This window comes from Vipera ursinii, assembly GCF_947247035.1.
Source record: "Vipera ursinii genome assembly, chromosome: 5".
In the NCBI taxonomy this organism is placed as follows: Eukaryota; Metazoa; Chordata; class Lepidosauria; order Squamata; family Viperidae; genus Vipera; species Vipera ursinii.
In genome coordinates, this window is record NC_139518.1 from 71,374,947 (window position 1) to 71,394,239 (window position 19,293).

The 19,293-nt window shown below is 43.4% G+C and overlaps 1 protein-coding gene across 4 annotated transcripts in view; it reads left to right on the forward strand.

Annotated features, from left to right (window-relative positions):
• EXOC6 (exocyst complex component 6) overlaps positions 1 to 19,049 on the forward strand; it is a 131,604-nt gene extending 112,555 nt beyond the window's left edge. For all 4 annotated transcript variants that reach the window (XM_083363842.1, XM_083363843.1, XM_083363844.1 and 1 more), the window contains 2 exons: positions 16,139 to 16,251; positions 18,151 to 19,049. In XM_083363842.1, coding sequence (XP_083219968.1) covers positions 16,139 to 16,251; positions 18,151 to 18,283 — 246 coding nt within the window. In that variant the 3' untranslated portion in view covers positions 18,284 to 19,049. The remainder of the gene's footprint in view (positions 1 to 16,138; positions 16,252 to 18,150) is intronic.
• The last annotated feature ends 244 nt before the right edge of the window (positions 19,050 to 19,293 follow it).

The window sequence follows — 19,293 nt, forward strand, 5'->3', positions numbered from 1 at the left end:
AAGCTTAGGTATTAAAGAGAGAGAGAGAGAGAGATGGAGAGAGCAAGAAAGGGGAGAAGGAAAGAAGGGGGAAGAACGTTAATGGCATAAGACTTCTTTCCGATCACCCTCTGCTAGATGTTTATGCAAAATGTCAATAGGAGCAATTGGCCTAACACTGTGACAACTTATTTTGCTTAGAAATGGGCTAATCTCCTGTTTGGGTTATCTGGAGGTCAGGTGGGGATTTCTTTTAATGCTGGCTAAACTTTTCAGCCTTTGTTGGGTTGAGACTAAAATCTTCTCAGCCCTCACGAATCCCAGTTATCTATCAAAGGAAACAGTGGGGGCTTTATCCCAAAATGGGTATTCTTGAAAGCAAACCCCTTTTTTTTCTTTCATTGGGACTTTTTCTCCAATAAATCTGCTTTGGATGGCCTGTAGTGCTTGCTTTTTAGCACATGTGCTCAAGATCACGGGTGGCATTCGGTTCTCCTGATTGCACAGTGGCTACAGTCCTATAGAGAGGGAGAAGGTAGATCATCTGAATAGATCCATGTAGGATTGCACCCTGCAACACCCTGAATCTTAGATGTGAAAAAAGGGGCTTCTCAACCCCACAAGGTAGACCAGACCAGACCAGAAAGTAAAGTCAGTTATAAGACTAGAACTATACTTCATTGGGATAAATTACAATAACAGAATTTTGCACGCCTGGTTATGCTTTATCTCTCCTCCTTGTTAAATTATAATGCAGGGGTGTCCAACCTTGGCCATTTTAAGACCTCAACTCCCAGAATTTGCAAGCCATCTGGCTCGGTCACTTACAAATATTGTACTATCTTACTTCCCCAGATTTGAAGAATGCTTTGGCTCTCTTAGGGACGCGGTGGCTCAGTGGGTTAGGACGCTGAGCTTGTTGATCAGAAGGTTGGCAGTTTGCTGGGTCGAATCCCGAGTGCCGCGTAGCAGAGTGAGCGCCTGTTACTCATCCCAGCTTCTGCCCACCTAGCAGTTCGAAAGCACGTAAAAATGAAGTAGAAAAATAAGGACCACTACGGTGGGAAGGTAACAGCGTTCCGTGAGCCTTTGGCATCTAGTCATGCCGGCCACATGATCACGGAGACGTGCTTGGACAAGCGCTGGCTTTTCAGCTTTGAAACAGAGATGATCACCAGCCCCTAGAGTTGGAAACGACTACCACACATGTGCGGGGAACCTTTACCTTTACCTTACCTTGGCTCTCTGCTTATATAATAGTTCTTGCATGCTTCTGTCAAGGTTATTCCCCCTTATTCTCTGCTTGCAAAGCAAAGAAAAGCATTTTCTGTCCACCAGCAATAGGCTTCTTTCATGCCTTGCTTTAACAGTAGAAGTGGGACTTGTGTTCTTCAGTGTTGATAAGCACTCGATAAAGGCCAACTTTGGGCCCTTACAAAAGTTCACGTAGAAGCTTCCCTATAAATGGCTGCCATTTGCTGGAGCTGGTCACCATTGCACTATCACAGCAGGCTGGAACTCAATAAATGTTCAGGCAGGCATGGCTGGCCATGAAATAGGCCTTGGCAGGTTGCATGCTGTGAACTCCCCCCCCCCCCCGCCTTAGCAGTGAATCAGCTTCTGTGTGTTTTTATAATAGCCTGCCACCCCTACCCCCAGCTAATTATGCCCCAAGGCTCTGGAAGGCAGCCTTACCTGTTGAAAAGGACTACGCAGCAAGTGTTCTGACATGTTTCTCAGGCAAATTGTATTTGACACAAAGGTACTTTACCCATAGAACAGTCCAGAAGTATTGGGTTGATCACTGGTTAAGAAAAATAATAATATGGCGCAATATTTGCTAACATTCAACCCTAAAAAGAAAATGGCCTCTCTTTTCGTGGCCTTCAGTTCGCAGTATTTTTAACATGAACTAAGACCAGTATCCACATGGACCTTTTGTCTCAGTTCAAACCTGCTGATAGGAAATAATTTGCCAATACTTTGAGTGTTGCAGCCTTTTCTTAACATTTTAATTAGTTTCAAACATGAGCATCTATAACCTGGCGGTTTATAGCTTTCTGTCTTGACTTTTCTTTTCTAAACCAGAATTTATGTTTTCCCCAAGCTGAGTTCTTAGGAGGGTATATCATTCAGCGGACAGGAGGATACCAAAATTTGTGCATTAGCATATATAGAGGTCACCAAATTGCTGCTCTAGTGAACAGCCAGAAGAGATTCTGCTGTGACCCGGAACTTGGCTGTGCTTGAAAAATTACATATACATATATACATACATACACACACACACACACACACACACACACACACACACACACACACACACCATAGCTGTAAAAGACATCGAAAAGAGTTCCTTCTTGGACTTTCGTGATCAGCACCATGACACCTGCATGTTAAAATGTTATTATTTTAATTATTATAATTAAATTATTTGATTACTTATTTCAAATCCCACGGACAATGATTTTTCAAAATCATCTAAATCTGATTTTAGTTTTACATCTATAAATTTGGAAACAAGAAACTAAAAGAATGCAAGACAAGAAGAAAAATCCGAAACCACAAAGTAAGCAACAAATGTCCTTTTTATCTTGCAGCCAAATTGCTGAGTGGTGCATTTGAAAACGTGAATTGGTTCAAATAGCAGGGGCACATAACTTGGGGTCAGCTACAGGAATTCCTCACACAAATGACTTCTCTCGCATATTCTTTTGTTCTTTTGAGACTGTTCTGACTGCTGGCTTCAGTCTTGGCTCCTTGAGGCTTTAAATAGCAGAGAGTTAACTCATTACTGGGCAGAGAAACAATAAATGAGTTCCTAAGTTTTCATATTAGAAATGAGCAAGTTTTTTTAATTTTTTTTTAATCTTTATTAAACTTATCTCTTTACCTAGTTAAACTTTGTTAAACCAATACAAGAGGCTTGCCCCGTTGTCCCTAGGCTACCCAGCAGCTGAGTTTGATTTTCCTTTTTCCTTTTAAAAGATAGGTTGACAGAATATCAGTGGTATTACTTTCAACCAATGTGATCCTATAATATAAATGTGTATTATTTATTGTCTTTGTATTTGCAGCATCAAATTATTTAAGTGTACAAAGCTACCAGGAAATTTGTAAACACGTGATTCTCAGTGTTGGTGCATTCTGCAGTAGAAGCAATAGTTGTTGATTTGCAAATAAAATGGGTACCAAATCAGAAACTTAATAAATAAATATGAAAAAGGTTATTTGTGAAAAACAAGAGAAATAAGATCAACAGGCAGGCTTATGATCATATCAAGAGTTAGATGTTTCCAAAAAAGGGTTTTTTTAAAAAAAGAAATGTCTTCAATATGTGTGTTTATAAAAATACTGTTTTGTCAGTTTATGTCTTACACACACAGCCATTGGTAATTCAAAATTATTTTTGAAAATTACATAAACTGCAAAACTAGCAGGTCATAAAAGAAGTATATGAAATGTTCCACCACATTAAATATTAAATATCTACTATAATCAATAATTGAAAGAAGTCTTTATTTTGAACATTTTTTTTCAATTTGAGTCATACACTTAGATTGTCACATACATCTCTTTCAAAAAATGAAATATCTTCTTAAAATGTTTATTATATGTCATGCTGCATACAATCTTTTCTAGCTACAGAGCTTTAGGATTTGGTAGAAGTCACACAGCAGAGGTCATTAAATACCTGGCAGCATGAAAAATATTTTAATAGAACAGAGTGAAGATGTATAGCCAGGAAAGCATGCCAATTTCTATAATCTCATCATCCTTCATTGATGAAGCACAACTTTACATCAGCCCCAAATCCAACCCAGGGAAATTCCCCTTTTAATTTTCAATGGGATTTTAACGAGAGAAAGATCTAATATTTAAAACTAAATCTCCCAGTTTCTAGCCTGATGCCTTAACCACTACACTAAACTGGCATATATAATAAAATATTACTTTTCTCCAAATATTTTTCCTCTTTCTCTAATTGCCTGACAGTCTAAGGAGTCATGGATGATGGCTGAAATTATTTGCAAAAACTATATATCTATTTTCTATCCATAGAACGATGAAGTTAGAAGAGAGCATTAAAGTCAGGATTATCTATTCAGTACAGGTCCAGCTGCAGTAGCTGTGGCAGAATACTGTCCAGCAGCAAGAAATAACTACTAATTTCTCCTTTTCCTTATTTCAAATATAATTAATCAAGCGGAATGCTTGCATACCTTTAATTATACAGATCTTATTTTAAAACAGGCTTATTCCACCTATGTATAATTTAAGGAGCTTAACTACATTGTTGAAATGAATTGGATTCAGAATAACTAATTCCTGTTTTGATTCCACAGATAGCAACATGTCTTGTTAGTCCCATATTTTTCAACAGAAGTTTGCTTTGATCCAAGTAATGTACTTATCAGCATCCACAAAGCTGTGTACCACTGATTTCTGCTAGTTTCTACCTAGTTAGTGTGAGTGTGCACACAGGATTGTTTATGTTGTACACTGTTGTAAGACAGCCATTTTTCCAACTACCAAGTGACTGCTGAATTGCAAAATGACATATTCGTAATAATCATAGTTTCCCTGGCTCAACTGGCAACGGGACTTGCTAACCTTGCTTTTTATAGTAGCGCCAACAAACCTATTGTGTGCTACCATTGTGGGAACAGTTAGACTGAAACTTTAACTTTGCATCATATAAACAGTTGTAAGCTGGTGTGTATATTTTTGGCAAAAGTTACTGTCATATGATTGAACTTGTCTTCAAATACTTTTCCTGTTCCACCTTTATATTTAATTATAGGATTTCAGTCTCCTAGGATTATATCCTCTTCTGCTTGATTGGAAATAAACATGTGTACATTTTTATTTCTGCTGAGATATGAGTCATTATGATTATCTTAAGCCAAAACCCTGCAGGATGAAGGCCTGATCATCAAAGGCTATTGACCATTTTATCCCACACTGGTCCAAATTTATATAGATTTTTTTTTGCTTCCCATTTTAAGGTTAAGAAAGAGTAACCATCGAAAGTTATTCAGCTGTCCCCTGTCCTAAGGGTGGACTAGAATCTGAGTCTTTTTGGTCCAGTGCCTTAATCACTGCACTAGGCTGGCTCTCATTCACACACATACAACACAACACAACACAACACACACACACACACACACACACACACACACAGAGAGAATATCACATACACGTTTATCATTCTCCAGAAAATTAGCATACATATATGTATACATATACCAATACACATTTACAAGAGAGACTCTTATATTTATGTTGGTTTCTTTAGCACTCTGGACTATTGACAATTCCCTGCATTTCAGGGAATTATTAAGACATCAGTCATAAGCTAAAAGGCTTGTAGGTTTTAAGCATTTTGCCTAATGGTATAATATCAGAAAGAAAATATACTCCTGAATTTGTAATTACAGTATTTCAAATTCTCAGATACTAATCCTTTTGCAATCTTAAATTTATCTGACATCCATCCAGAATATTTGTCAACAGAGCTTGCCACTTACTGTAAATGCAGCAAATCTGTTCCCTGTTGAGCAATAATTGATAAAAATAGTTTGTACGGTAAACATCAGCCCAGATCAGACGTGAGAAGAGTGAAATTTTTTTATCAAAAATTGTATCCCATAAAACATACTATCCATGACCATTTTTATCAACTGCCTTGTATGAAAGCCTCTCAAGGACAACCATGGGAAGGGTCAGGATATGATGGGATGGGACAGTACAAGATGGGATGGGGTGGGATGGAATGAAATTTTATTTTGGCCATAAGTAAGGAAAACCAGTAGACAAAGATACAAAGACAAGCACGAGTGGAATTCAATCTTTAGGAGGTATCTTCAATCTAAGGAACAAAACTTACCTACATTATAGAGGACCTGCAAGCTTTTAGCAGCTATTAGGAAAGTACAAAATAATTATCTGACTGCCCTGGAATTGTTGATAGAAAAAGAAAACTAAAGGTCTACTGTAGAGTAATAGTACATGTGTGGTAGTGTTGACTTCCTCCACGCCAGGAGTACAGGCAGCAAGTTGTCATGGTATCTCTCTTGAGACCCTACATATCTCTGAACTTTTTCTGAAGTCTCTTTTTTCCTGTTGTACACAAGGTAACAAGTGTCAGTAATTCAGCATTGTTTTTTAATCCAAAACATTTCATTACAATGTTCATTGATGACATGTTTTATTAGCTAAATTTACTAGACCTAGAAATCAAGCTTTTTGTATATTTTTAATTACTATTAATTCCAAAATCTAGGAAGATGTAACTTGAATAAGAAATGAATAATTATTCAGATATAGACATTGAATATTTGTTTAACATACATGAATTGAAATTAAATTTACAAGTTGGCTGTGGTTAAGCTCACAGGCTGACTTTGGGTTAGTCACTGTCTCTCTGCGCAACCCACTTCATAAAAGTTTTCTGAGTATAAAATTGGAAGTGGAAGTGTTATGTATACTGGCTTGGTCCTAGAGAGAAAAAGGTAGGAGGAGAAGGGCATTATTTTTATCTTTACAATCCACTGCAAACAGAAATTATGAAAATGTAAAATAGTTGTGTTAATACTAAATAAGTAAAGTTAAGCTCCAGTGAAGTTATAAAGAGAATAGAGGCATAGACTAAACAAATGGGAAAATGTTTCATACTGACCTGTAGAAAATTCATTTGATGCTTCTTGGAACATCTGTTGTTTCTTGCTTGAATGATACTGTTTGCCAGCCTTCCCTCCTAGCAAATTAGTTTTGACATTGAGGGAAGATCTGCAAAGTGTCAAATTATGATACCGATGACTTACTTATAGCAGGTGACTCTTGTCCATCTATAAGGCCATTGCTACCTTGCAAAACTGCAGCGGTGAGTGAAAAAGGAAGTGGCATTGCACAGAGGCCCAAAGATAAATTGCTGCGCTTTACTGCTGTCCCTGCTCCATCTTTCTCAAGATGGTTGTCCCAACATAATCCCTGAACCCGTCATAGCTCTGCTGCCCTCAGGAGGGGAGAAGAACTTATAGTTAAATGGGTAAGATTAGGAGTTGGTTCTGTGCTGCATTTAAAGCTGGCTTCTATGGCATTTTTTTAAAAAAAAATAAATGCTTGGGAATTAATTGTAGGGTAATCAGCTAGTTGTAGAATTTATCAGAGGGTGCACGAAATATTGTTCTTTGTCTCCTCTGCACTGATCTGGCTCTGATGATGTCTCTGCTGGGTGTCAGAGAGGGAGCACAGTGGCTGACACTTAAGTGGTTGTGTTGCTTCTCTGTGCTACAGACCTTGTGCATTTGGTCATTCTGCATAAATGAAGAGGGGAACATTGACTGCTAAAGTCGCCATCTTGATTCCCCCCCCCTCCACACACACACTTTTTTCCTTTTTAAAAGCAGCTTCTTCTCTCTTGCTCAAGACTGATTCTGCAGCTGTATGTGAGAAGCAGGACCTCCAGCAGGCTTGGATGCCTTTCATAGTGCCTTCTTCTTTCCATTACCAGCACAAACAACATCCATTACGCAAAATAAGCAAGTGCCCATTTGCTTATGAAATACGGCATATGCAGCCATGAAAGGCATCAATTTTTTTTGTATGTGATTGCAGTGAGGAGGATATGAATTTGTATTCTGAATCTGTTGCAGCAATCTTAAACAAGGGAGTAAGATTCCTTGAATTTCAGCAAGTGTGAAGCACACACGTACACAGACAGTTTAAGATAGATTTGCTTTCATTTCAGTACAGTAATGACTCTACAAGCCTCTTCAAGAGGTAGGCCCCCTCTCTTGTCTACTCCTTGAATTTTTCTCTAGATTACTAGGAACGTAAGGGTTCTTCATATCGGCCTCTTTTTTTTCTGACATGAGCAAAATACAGGTAGTCCTCAACAACAGTTCATTTAATGACTGTTCAAAGTTACAATGTCACTTGAGGAAAAGTGACATGATGATTTTTCACACGACCTTTGTAGCGTCCCCATGATCATGTGATCAAAATTCAGATGCTTGGCAGCTGATTCATACTTATGAACTTCTGCTGTTTCCCAAGGTCATGTGATCACTTTTTGCAACCTTTTGACAAGCAAAATCAATGGGAAAGCTAGACTCACTTAAAAAACGTGTTGCTAACTTATCAACTGCAGTGATTCACATAACGATTGTGACAAGAAAGGTCGTGAAATGGGGCAAAACCCAGTTAACAAATGTCTCATTTAACAACAGAAATTTTGGGCTCAATTGTGCTGGTAAGTCAAGAACTAACTGTACTTTAATGTTGTACTTTTCTTTCTGAATCATGCATTCTAATATTTTCTTTCTCATTTTTTGGTAGGGGAATGTATCTATTTACAGTCCCAGACCGTGTCACAAAATCTAGACTATAGCACACAATTAATACTTACATCATATTTTTGTTGTTAGCTGCAAAGTCATGTCCGACCCATTGCGACCCTATGGACAACGTTCCTCCATGCCTTCCTGTCCTCTACCATCTTCTGGAGTCCATTTAAGCTCACGCCTACTGCTTCAGTGACTCCATCCAGCCACCTCATTCTCTGTCGTCCCCTTCTTCTATTGCCCTCAACCTTTCCCAGCATTAGGCTCTTCTCCAGTGAGTCCATCCTTCTCATTAGATGGCCAAAGTATTTGAGTTTTAGCTTCAGGATCTGGCCTTCTAAAGAGCAGTCAGGGTTGATCTCCTCTAGGACTGACCAGTTTGATCGCCTTGCAGTCCAAGGGACTTGCAGGAGTCTTCTCCAGCACCATAGTTCAAAGGCCTCATATTAATACATACATATATAAGAGGAAGCCTATAAAATTAGCAGTTCATTGTCGGTGCCAAGTGGTTTGTATAAAATAAGGCTATAGATAAAAATTTTGCTACTGCCTTCAAAACTCCTGGGTAAATGGTTGTTTACTAAGAATATCTCAAGTCTCCTCTTCATGTGTGGAGTCTGTCAGTCTCAAAGGGGTGCATTAGCTCCAATTGCCAGTGACAACACTGTGGGCACTTTAGAAGATTATGGGAAAGAGACTCAATCTGTGTACTTGAGCAAGTACATACTCAGAGTTTGGCATATCGATCAGCTGTCACCCTAATAAGGAGAGCATCTCTATGGATTAGAGCAGGGGTAGGCAACCTTGGCTCTTTTATGACTCGTGGACTTCAACTCCCAGAATTCTTGAGCCAGCTGTGCTGGCTCAGGAATTTTGGGAGTTAGTCCACGAGTCATAAAAGAGCCAAAGTTGCCTACCCCTGGATTAGGGAGAAGTCCTTTCTGTGTAGGGCAATCAGAATTTTACAGAGGTAATTGAGCAGGTTCAAGGGGAGTGGGGAGCAATTCATCCAAAGGGACATGGTAAAATTTGGCTCTGTCTACTTATTATTTATTTATTTATTAATTTAATTTATATACCGCCCTTCTCCCTAGGGACTCAGGGCGGTGAACAGGGCAATACATAAAAAACTAGATACAAAAATTAAGATTATTAAAACATAATTAAACAATGCCCATAAAATTAATACAAATTTAAGATTAAAATTCATTAATTAAAAATCCCACCCCGTCCTATCAGGCCAGGCCAGCTTGTTTAAAGAGATGGGTTTTAAGATTGCGCCGGAAGGAGCGGAGATCGGGCGCCATCCGGAGCTCAACCGGAAGATGGTTCCATAAATCCGGTGCACCCACAGAGAACGCCCTCCCCCTGGGGGCCAACAGTCGGCATTCTTTGACTGGTGGCACCCTGAGGAGGCCCTCTCTGTGGGAGCGTACTGGGCGGAGGGAAGTTGACGCCGGCTGCAGGTGCTCCCCAAGGTATTCCGGACCCATGCCATGAAGGGCTTTGTAGGTCATTACCAACACCTTGAACCTCACCCGGAAGACAACTGGTAGCCAATGCAGCTCGCGGAGCAAAGGTGTGACATGGGAGTATCGGGAAACTCCCAGTACAACTCTCGCGGCTGCATTCTGTACCAGTTGAACGTCTAAATCCATACCCTTTACTTAAATTCTACCAAGGCTTTTTTTTCTAGGCTCAAAGCAAGCAGGGCTGGGATTGACAGTTTTTTCAGATCAGACTCAGTGAGGAATGAGATGTATCAGTGAGGTTCCCCAAATGATTTGTTTTGCCCAGAATCTTAGCTGACATAATCTTGTCCAGGCTTCAAATGAGATGCAGCCTAGCTCTGTTCTGGCGATGGCATTAGAAGCTGAGTAAAGCATATCTGCCTGCTATTGATTTTAAGAATTTTGTTTATCCTTTTTAGGGATTGATAAATTTTTGTAAATCTGAGATCAATACAGCATCATGCCAATAACTGAATAATTTGAAAATTGTTCCCTTGCCAACTAGCAAATTTGTTGATTGCTAATGGTAATTTTTGAGCTTTCATTGTTAATTCAATAGGATTATTTGATGTTTTCTAGGATGTTCTTAGAAGGATGTATACCATCCTTTCAAGTCCTTTCATGAAAGACTGATTATCATTCCTCAGAACTTGTCCCCAGTTCTCCCAACTGGGTATAACTGGGAGGAGAGGTAAAGAAGTTAGTGCAATTCATCATTACTTTAAATAACCAGCTCCACTATCTCAGTGCTAACACTTTCCAGTTTAGTGCAGGGATTGGCACAAGTTCAAATGTGACTTAATCTTTTGGTTGAATTGCTTCTGTGGAAAGGGCAGGACTTTCAGGAATTCAACTTATTCACTAATTAGCATTTTTAAACTATGGGATAAATACTGAAAAAGAATTAGACTACATTTATCACCTCTTATTCTGATATTTATTTATGAAGGAGATTGTCCAGAAAAAAAATTACCAGTAGAAGGGTAGTCATTCATATCAAATATAAGAACTATTAATAAAACAATGAAGACCTTCAAGATACTTTAAATACCGTAGTCAGTGTATCACACTGGTTTCCAAATCAATATAGTCCTAAAGTAATAACAAAAAACAAGGAAATTTGTCTGAATTTGTTGCCCAAGATTCAGATTGTTTATTGGAATGTACCTATACATTGTAATACAGTTCAGAAAATGAACAAGTTACGGATTATAAGATCAAATAGATATAGATATAGATATAGAATTTAAACAAAATAATTGGTATGCAACAAAGGAACATTAATGGAATCCTACAAAGGTGTTCCTCATCCAAAGTTTGATTTTCTCTTAACATAAGACTATAACATTATTTTTTTTCTTTTCCTTTTTTCTGATCTGCTAAATTCATTTTTTTGAGATTAGATAAAACTTAAATGTTTTCTGCTTTTCTCATTTTATAATTTAAAAACTGAACCTTGTTGGTTACAACTGCAAGTTAATTGAACAATAATCTGATTTTAATAGTAATTTATGTTACTTATTTCAATGTTCATATAAAATATATATATCAGTGTCAGTTGGAAAACTTTCCTTATAAATTTTAGAATGCCTGTAAACCTCTTTATTTACAACTTGTTTTCCTATTTTTTCTTACTTTTTCCTATTATTTAATATTATTTCCTTCATTTAATAAATAATAATTGGGAAACAATAAATACCAGAAAAAACATACATCTGGAGAATATATATTGCTTTATAAGATGAAAAGCATGGCAAAATAACTTTGTTAATATTTACCTGATGTATAGAAATCTTGTAGATATTTTAATGTAGAAGTTATGAAAAAAATGGAAAACTCATGAAGTTTTTGGGTTTAAGAGGTTGACCAGTATCTTTATTTGGTTTTGAGATCTTTGAATGCCTGTAGCATGCCGCTTTGTATAAATGAGAAGCCAAAGATATTTTGCTAGCTTGAAGCCTTCCATTCATCAGTGACAATTAACCGATCTATTTGAAAAATGATAATTACAGAAACCCATGACATTAATCAATCTTGGTTAAATATTTTATTTTGCAGCTGCATGCCCAGTTATTAGGTACAGATTTGGCAAAGTCAAAAAGAAATACTGCAATAGAAAAGTTGATTACCTATGAACGGCTTACACAATTGTGGTAGAACTGCATTTTGCTGAAATCTTATTAGCTATTCAGCCTACTCCTGTTGAGAGTTATTGACAGTCACACCATTGACAGTTGCAGCACTTCCCCGTTTAAGCTTCTCCCCTAGGCTTACATTGAGGATTTAGGCTTCAGGTTTTCATTTATTCTTCATTTTTTTGGATTTCTGTTCAGCCTTTTATTCAGGAACTCCAGGTAGCATACGCAATGTTCCTCCCACATTCAGCCTAGAATCACCCTGTGAAGTAGGCTAGATTGACAGAGAATGACTGCCCCAAATAGACTTGGTGAGCTGTTGTGGTCAACTAGAGCTGGTGTCTCCCCAGGGCCAAGAGCAAATACTGTTATTCATGGCTTAAGTACAGTACTGTAGCATGTTTTGAAAAACGTTGTTGAATTATTTAGACAAAGTGTCAGTGGTATATCAATAGGTTATGACTGTATTACTAATTTTTACTGGCTACAATTTTTTACTTGCTTACCTGGAAGGAAGATTTGTTCAGTCGGATGAGGCCTGCTTGTACCCAAGCACGCACGGTTGATGTGTTAATGAATTGTTTGCGTTAGTGTCTGAATCAGAAAAGCCTTCCAGGATGGTCTTGAAATGTAAAACAGGGCATTCCTAAATGTTTCAGTTCAAAAGTACTTGCCAGACAGTTCAGAGGGTCTTATTTTCAGAGAAGTGCATGTGGCATTGTAACCTTAAGGTAATGGTAAAGGTTCCCCCGCACATGCGTGCTAGTCGTTTCCGACTCTAGGGGCCGGTGCTGATCTCCGTTTCAAAGCCGAAGAGCCAGCGCTTGTCCGAGGACGTCTCCGTGGTCATGTGGCCGGCATGACTAGACGCCAAAGGAGCACGGAACGCTGTTACCTTCCCACCGTAGTGGTCCCTATTTTTCTACTTGCATTTTTATGTGCTTTCGAACTGCTAGGTTGGCAGAAGCTGGGACGAGTAACAGGCGCTCACTCTGCTCACTCGGGATTCAACCCGCCAAACTGCCGATCTTCTGATCAACAAGCTCAGCGTCCTAACCCACTGAGCCACCGCGTCCCTTATTGTAACCTTAAAAACATCCCAGTAGGACAGAAATGGGAAAAAATAGAGAAGATTGTGGAAATCACATTGGAGAAGCCCATTCCTGGGTCCCCTTGTTTGCTTATTGAAAATGCTTTTGAAGCTGAGCTTTAATTATGGGAATTCTATCTGGAATGGCAGCAACTCCAGTAGCCTACTACCGCATTGGGCCCAGAAGCAGACTGACGGTCAGAGCCCCTGAACCACAAGCCATAGTGAGCCACAAAGAGAGAAAGCAAACACTGCATCTCATGCTGGTGACAGATTCCCTTTTTGTTCCCCCACCCCCACCCACAGTGTGTGCTATAGCGAGGGAATCCCACAGAAGGGGATTAAGGCCTGGGTCATTCCAGCCAGTTTAGATTTCTCCTTGGGGCTTTGAAGGTGGTGGTGCAAAGGTGGGCTTGTCTTGGGGCACTTAGAAAAGTGCCACAAAGGGGGGAACAATGGGGAGGGAAAATGTGGTTCCAATCTGCCGCATTTGTTCACCTAGCAGAAATGATGAGGTTTTTTATTATTATTATTATTATTATATGTTCAGAGGTGCACAAGGATTTATTCTGGGGGCCATGTCATCCTTGCCTCATTTAATTTTAAATAAGAAAGTTCAGCATCATCACAATGTAAAAAAAAATATCCCTGTTTCTTAAGCATAATATGAGCAAGAAGGAGCTAGCTCCCAGTGACTTAAATTCAGACAGATTGTACAAAGGTACAAGCACTGGAACGTTAGGTTTATGGGGTCTTTTCAGTAAAAAATAAATCTTACTTTTACTGTGCTGATGTTTTATATTCATTATTAGATTTATATCCCATCTTTCCACCAGGAGCTCACAGGAAGCACACATCGTGATCCAGTTTTTCCTCCCTAACAATCCTTTGAGGCCGGTTAATCCCCTTGCATTGAAGATATGAAAGGGACAAATGAATGAAAGTTTTTATTGACAAAGAAACTCAATGTCATCTTAAAACAACATCCAGGTCCGGGGGTAGGCAACCTTGGCTCTTTTATGACTCGTAGACGTCAACTCCCAGAATTCCTGACTGGCTCAGGAATTCTGGGAGTTGACGTCCAGGAGTCATAAAAGAGCCATCATGGTTGCCTACCCCTGGCCTAGGCTGTAGGTTTGCCCCATTCTCCTTATTGATTTACTGACACCTGTTCCGTGCCAGCTTACTCCTCCCACGTAAAAAGGATTTAAGTATAAAAGTTAAATAAGGCTAATCACTGTTTTAATGCTGCCTTTTCTCGGCAGCATTGAAATTTTAATTAAAGCGCCTCCCACAAGCTCCGTCTTTCCCAGCCACAGGAGAGACAATTGAGTAGGGAGTTGCTTAACTAGCTTAACTAGCAATTCAGAAGGGATACAAACCTAGTGAGTTGGCCAGTAGATCCACACCGAGTAACAGAGATATAATGTCTTTTTTTTTTGTGGTGGTTGTTTTTGTTTTAAATGTGTTGTGTGCTTTCTGTGGCCAATGCCCATCAAAGACGGGTGGAGCTTCGATCACATCGTGTCTGCCATTTTTTTATTTTTTATTTTTTATATTTTTTGACAGGCCTCCCTGTTGGTCTTTTTCGGAGGGCGGGGAGGGAAAAGAAAACTTATAATAAAAATCGTGATCCTCCTCCTTCACGTCTAGGGAAATGGAGCGTCTGTGGCGATTAACTCCGGGCAGGACTGATGAAGAGCCCGTAGTTATACCGGGGGTCTTCAAACTGGGCCCTTTGATGACTTGTGGACTTCAACTCCCAGAATTCCTCAGCCAGCCCTGCTGGCTGAGGAATTCTGGGAGTTGAAGTCCACAAGTCATCAAAGGGCCCAGTTTGAAGACCCCTGCCTTTAGTATCTTATCCCAAAGGCCGCTTTCCCCCTCTCCTCCCTCGGTTCGGAGGGGGTCCGTTTCGGCGCGGCGGGGCCGAGACGGGGCCCAGCTGCCTCCCGGCTTCCCTTCGCGGCCCTCCGCTCTCCCCGCGTGGGAACGGCTCGCTTCGGCTGAGGCGCTGCTCGGCGTGGGAGGCCGCGGGCAATCCGAAGCGCCGCCAAAGCCCCTGGCGGGAAGCGTCAGGTGTCCCTCCCCCGAGGCGGCGGGATCGCGCTGGCTTAACTGCCGCTTCTGGCCGCCGTTCCCGGCTCCTTCCCTCGGATTAAGGCGGAGAGGAAATGGCGCGCCGAGCCCCTTAATTACGGGATCAAGGGGCCCGGGAGAGCGTTCCGGCCGCCGCCGCCGCCGCCTCCAACGGGCTCGGCTCGGCGCGAAGTCAAAACAAGCCACCTCGCCGGAACCGCCGGGATGGGGATTTCGGGGGGCCCGGGTGGCGGTGGGGAGGCTCTGATCCGCGCCCAAGTCGCGGGCCAGGGGGGTCGGCTGGTCGACAGCCTGAAACAATGGGAGAGCCGCGGCTCGGAAGTCGGCTTGAAGTGGTTGAGCGGGGATTAGGACTTCAAATTGGAGACGGGGCTGCCGCTTCCCGGCCAGAAGTCAGCCCCGGCTTTGAAGAGATTACGTCGGGATTTGACGGCAGCTCCAGGGGCAGATGCTTGAACCCGGGAAAGAGCGGGTGGGGGGTGGGTGGGTGGGGTAAGGAGAGCTGGGGGTGTAGGGGGGGGGAGAGGGGCCGGAGGCAGATCGGGTCCGGCCGTTACATCATCGGGATCGGGTTCTGAAGTTTTAAGGCATCCTTCTTGAGCACGTTCGGAGCAGCGAAAAAGCGTCCCCAAAAGGGTTTGAAATGAAGGGACTCCCGGGGAATCTCTCTTCCCTGCGCTTTCCCGACTGTCTCGGATAGACCGTCTGGGCCAGGGGTCGGCAACCTCGGCTCTTTTATGACTCGTGGACTTCAACTCCCAGAATTCCTGAGCCAGCTGTGCTGGCTCAGGAATTCTGGGAGTTGAAGTCCACGAGTCATAAAAGAGCCGAGGTTGCCGACCCCTGGTCTGGGCAACGTGCAGGGAGGGACGGAAAAGCCGGGGCTGGGAAGAGGGGGTGTCGCAGGCTCGTCCCGACGAAGCCGCCCAGGGTGGCCTTGACCTGACCCTTCTCTGTCGCTTTGTCTCCCTGCAGCTCCTGGATCTCTTCATGGTGTGGGACTGGTCGACTTACCTGGCCGATTACGGGCAGCCCGGCTCCAAGTACCTGCGCGTCAACCCCAGCACGGCTTTGGCCCTCTTGGAGAAGTAAGTGGCCGCGGAGAACACCGGGCTTGAACGGGAAAGCCGCGCCTGCTCCGGGGGGAGACACCGTCCTCCGGGTCCGTTTGTCCTTAAAAACCACTAAGATAAGTTTTCCCCCAAAGAAGAGCCAGCCGTTCCCTCCAGAAGCCTAGAACTGCGGGGTCTGCACCTTCGGCCCGAGCGGTGGCCGAGCACCTGAATCTGCCGGAACAGCAAACAAGAAGACACCCATCTTCCCCTCCCCCACCCCCACCCCAACCCGGGTCTTTGAAACAGGACCCAGAGCTGGGCGTCCGAAGAGAGCGCTTCCCTTGGCTTAGGGTTCGGGCTTTCTCAGACGCCTTTCCGCGGGGCTTTTGCTCTTCAGCTGATCTCTTCTTATCTCTAGTATTCCTTTAGGTTTCTCTCCCCCCTCCCCTCCCCTCCCCTCCCCCCCCTGGCCGCCCTGTGGATCAATCAGCAAATCAATCGGTAGTTGTGTTTCGAAGTCCGTTGGATCCGGACTCGGCAAATTGGTTGACCTTCTGGTTAAAAACAAGCCGGGTTCCCAGACCTGGCTAAGGTGGCCGGTGGCCTGGCTATTCCTCAAATTGTTGGGTTAGTTGTTTTTTTTCCTTAACTTTAAAAAATTAAAGGAAGCTCGAGCGAATAAAGTTTAGTTGGCTGGGTAAACCTGAATAATAAGTGTGCGTGTGTGTGGGGGGGGGGGGAGTTAGGGTCTGATTTGTGGCTGCGATGTTCTCTCCAAACTTTCTCGGGTAATTTCTACAGGTATTTTTCTCTGTTTGCTAAGTCGTTTGCGCTCTTTCTCTCCCTTTCTCGCCTCCCCTTCCTGCTTGCCACGCCGGGACGTTTGGCAGAGTCCACCGAGGGTAAGCATTGTTTCGATTCGTTTTGATCTGGAATCGGTTCCCCAGGATTCACTTCAAAACTGCTGGGAAGCTTTTGTGGAAAGAGCCAAACTTTGGATGGTTCTTTGTAATGGAGCCGAGGGGGGGGGGTCCAGCTCCTTAAAGAGACCTTGCCCTGCGCTTCGGCTTTTTTTTCTTCTTTTTTTTTTTGCTGGGGGCTGCATGCGGGCTTCTTGGAACTGCAGTTTCCCTCCTCAGCATTGCAAACCTGTGAGTTTCGGATAGAAATAGCTGCTCTATTGAAGTGGCCTGTTTCAGGGCATTTCCGAGGCTCGTAGGCCGATTTGGGGCCATCTCCAAATTCTAAGGGACTCGGTGGCTCAAAGGGACACGGTGGGACGCGGTGGCTCAGTGGGTTAGGACGCTGAGCTTGTCGATCAGAAGGTCGGCAGTTTGGATGCCGCTTAACAGAGTGAGCGCCTGTTACTCGTCCCAGCTTCTGCCAACCTAGCAGTTCGAAAGCACGTAAAAAATGCAAGTAGAAAAATAGGGACCACTCCGGTGGGAAGGTAACAGCGTTCCGTGCGCCTTTGGCGTCTAGTCATGCCGGCCACATGACCACGGAGACGTCCTCGGACAAGCGCTGGCTCTTCGGCTTTGAAACAGAGATGAGCACCGGCCCCTAGAGTCGGAAACGACTAGCACGCATGTGCAGGGGAACCTTTACCTTTACCTTTACCAAGTCCTAATTATTTTCCTCAAGAAACGGGCTCAAGCCTTCCGAGATAGTGGAGACCTGTTGACTCCCTCCCCCCCCCAAACAAAAAACCCGCCGAACTCTCTTTCCGAGGAGAGAACTGGCTTATCTTTGCGGGCCTGTCCTTCAACCATTCCCCCCCCCCCCAAAGCCCTTCCTGGAAGCCGCTCCTGGGCTTCCAGGCTTTCTGGTGGAGGCCTGAAGAACCCCCAGCGTGGAGTTCGTGGATTGGGCGCCGTGCGGGCTTCTCCCAAGTAGCTCCCTGACCTTCCATTTTCTCGGCTTCCCTTCCAGGATAAAAGATGTGAACAAAAAGAACCACCTTTTCGCCCAGTTCCGGAAGAACGACCGCGACAAGCAGAAGCTCATCGAGACGGTGGTGCGGCAGCTCCGGGGATTGGCCAACTGCATCGCCCAGCACCCGTGAAAGCGGCCCCGCCCCACCTCACCCCACCCCGCCGCCGAGCCGGGCTCCCGCGAAGCTGGTTCCGGTGAAAGGGCCGCTGATTTGACGGAGAACGAGAAGGAGGCCCTGGAAGGGACCGGCCGAAGGGAAGGGCTCCTTCCCCTGCATTGCACCCCTTGAAAAGGCGGCCAAGCCTCGCCCAGGGGAAGCGGGCCTCTCTGCCTGTATTGGCTGTCCCTGCCGTACTTAATTGTAAATACGATTTTAGGAGAAGACCTCAAGATCCTCCCCGGCGTCCCCAAAAGGCCATTTTAGTGTCTTCTGCTCCAAGGTCCCGTTTCCCAAACAGCGATTTTTCTCGACTCGGACGTTTCCTACTTGCCCCTCTGCTTCCCTACCTCCGCAATTATATTTGTTTGTTGTAACCCTTAAGTCATCCTGACATCAGAATTTCTCCCTTTTTCGGGTGGGGGAGCCAAAGCGCGGGGAGCAATTTTGTAGTACCCTTTAAGCTACCTAACTGGAACTCGGTCCCGATGGCGTCCGAACGACTTGACTTTTGGATAGCAGCTTCCCGCCCTTTGATTTTTCTCCGGGGATCGGCCAGCGTTGGGTGTGGGGCGCTGGGGGAGGGAGGTTTCCTGGGTCCAGGTGCCCCCCCCTTCTTGCTGGGAAGACAAGCGAATGTATCCTAAAGGGAATGGCCCATAACTATGGGACTTGTAGAGAATGTCCTCTTTCTTCCCGTTCCTCGCCGCTGATTAAATTATTTGACAGTCCTGCTGAACTCGCTCGCGTAAACCTAGAACTTCCTTTAGCCGGATGTCGCTGGATGCGCCGTTCACACGCTACAGGCAAAGGTACCTGGGCATGTTTTCCTCCTGCGGGTTATCCGCCGCCTACGTTTCCCTCGGTGCTGCGCGGCTGGCGGCTCTTTCCAGAACCGCGAAGATCCGCTTGGCCTGACGCTTTCAAAGAGAAGCCAGAGCATTTTTCCTCTGCTGCTCAGATGCAAGCTGCCTTCCATAAGT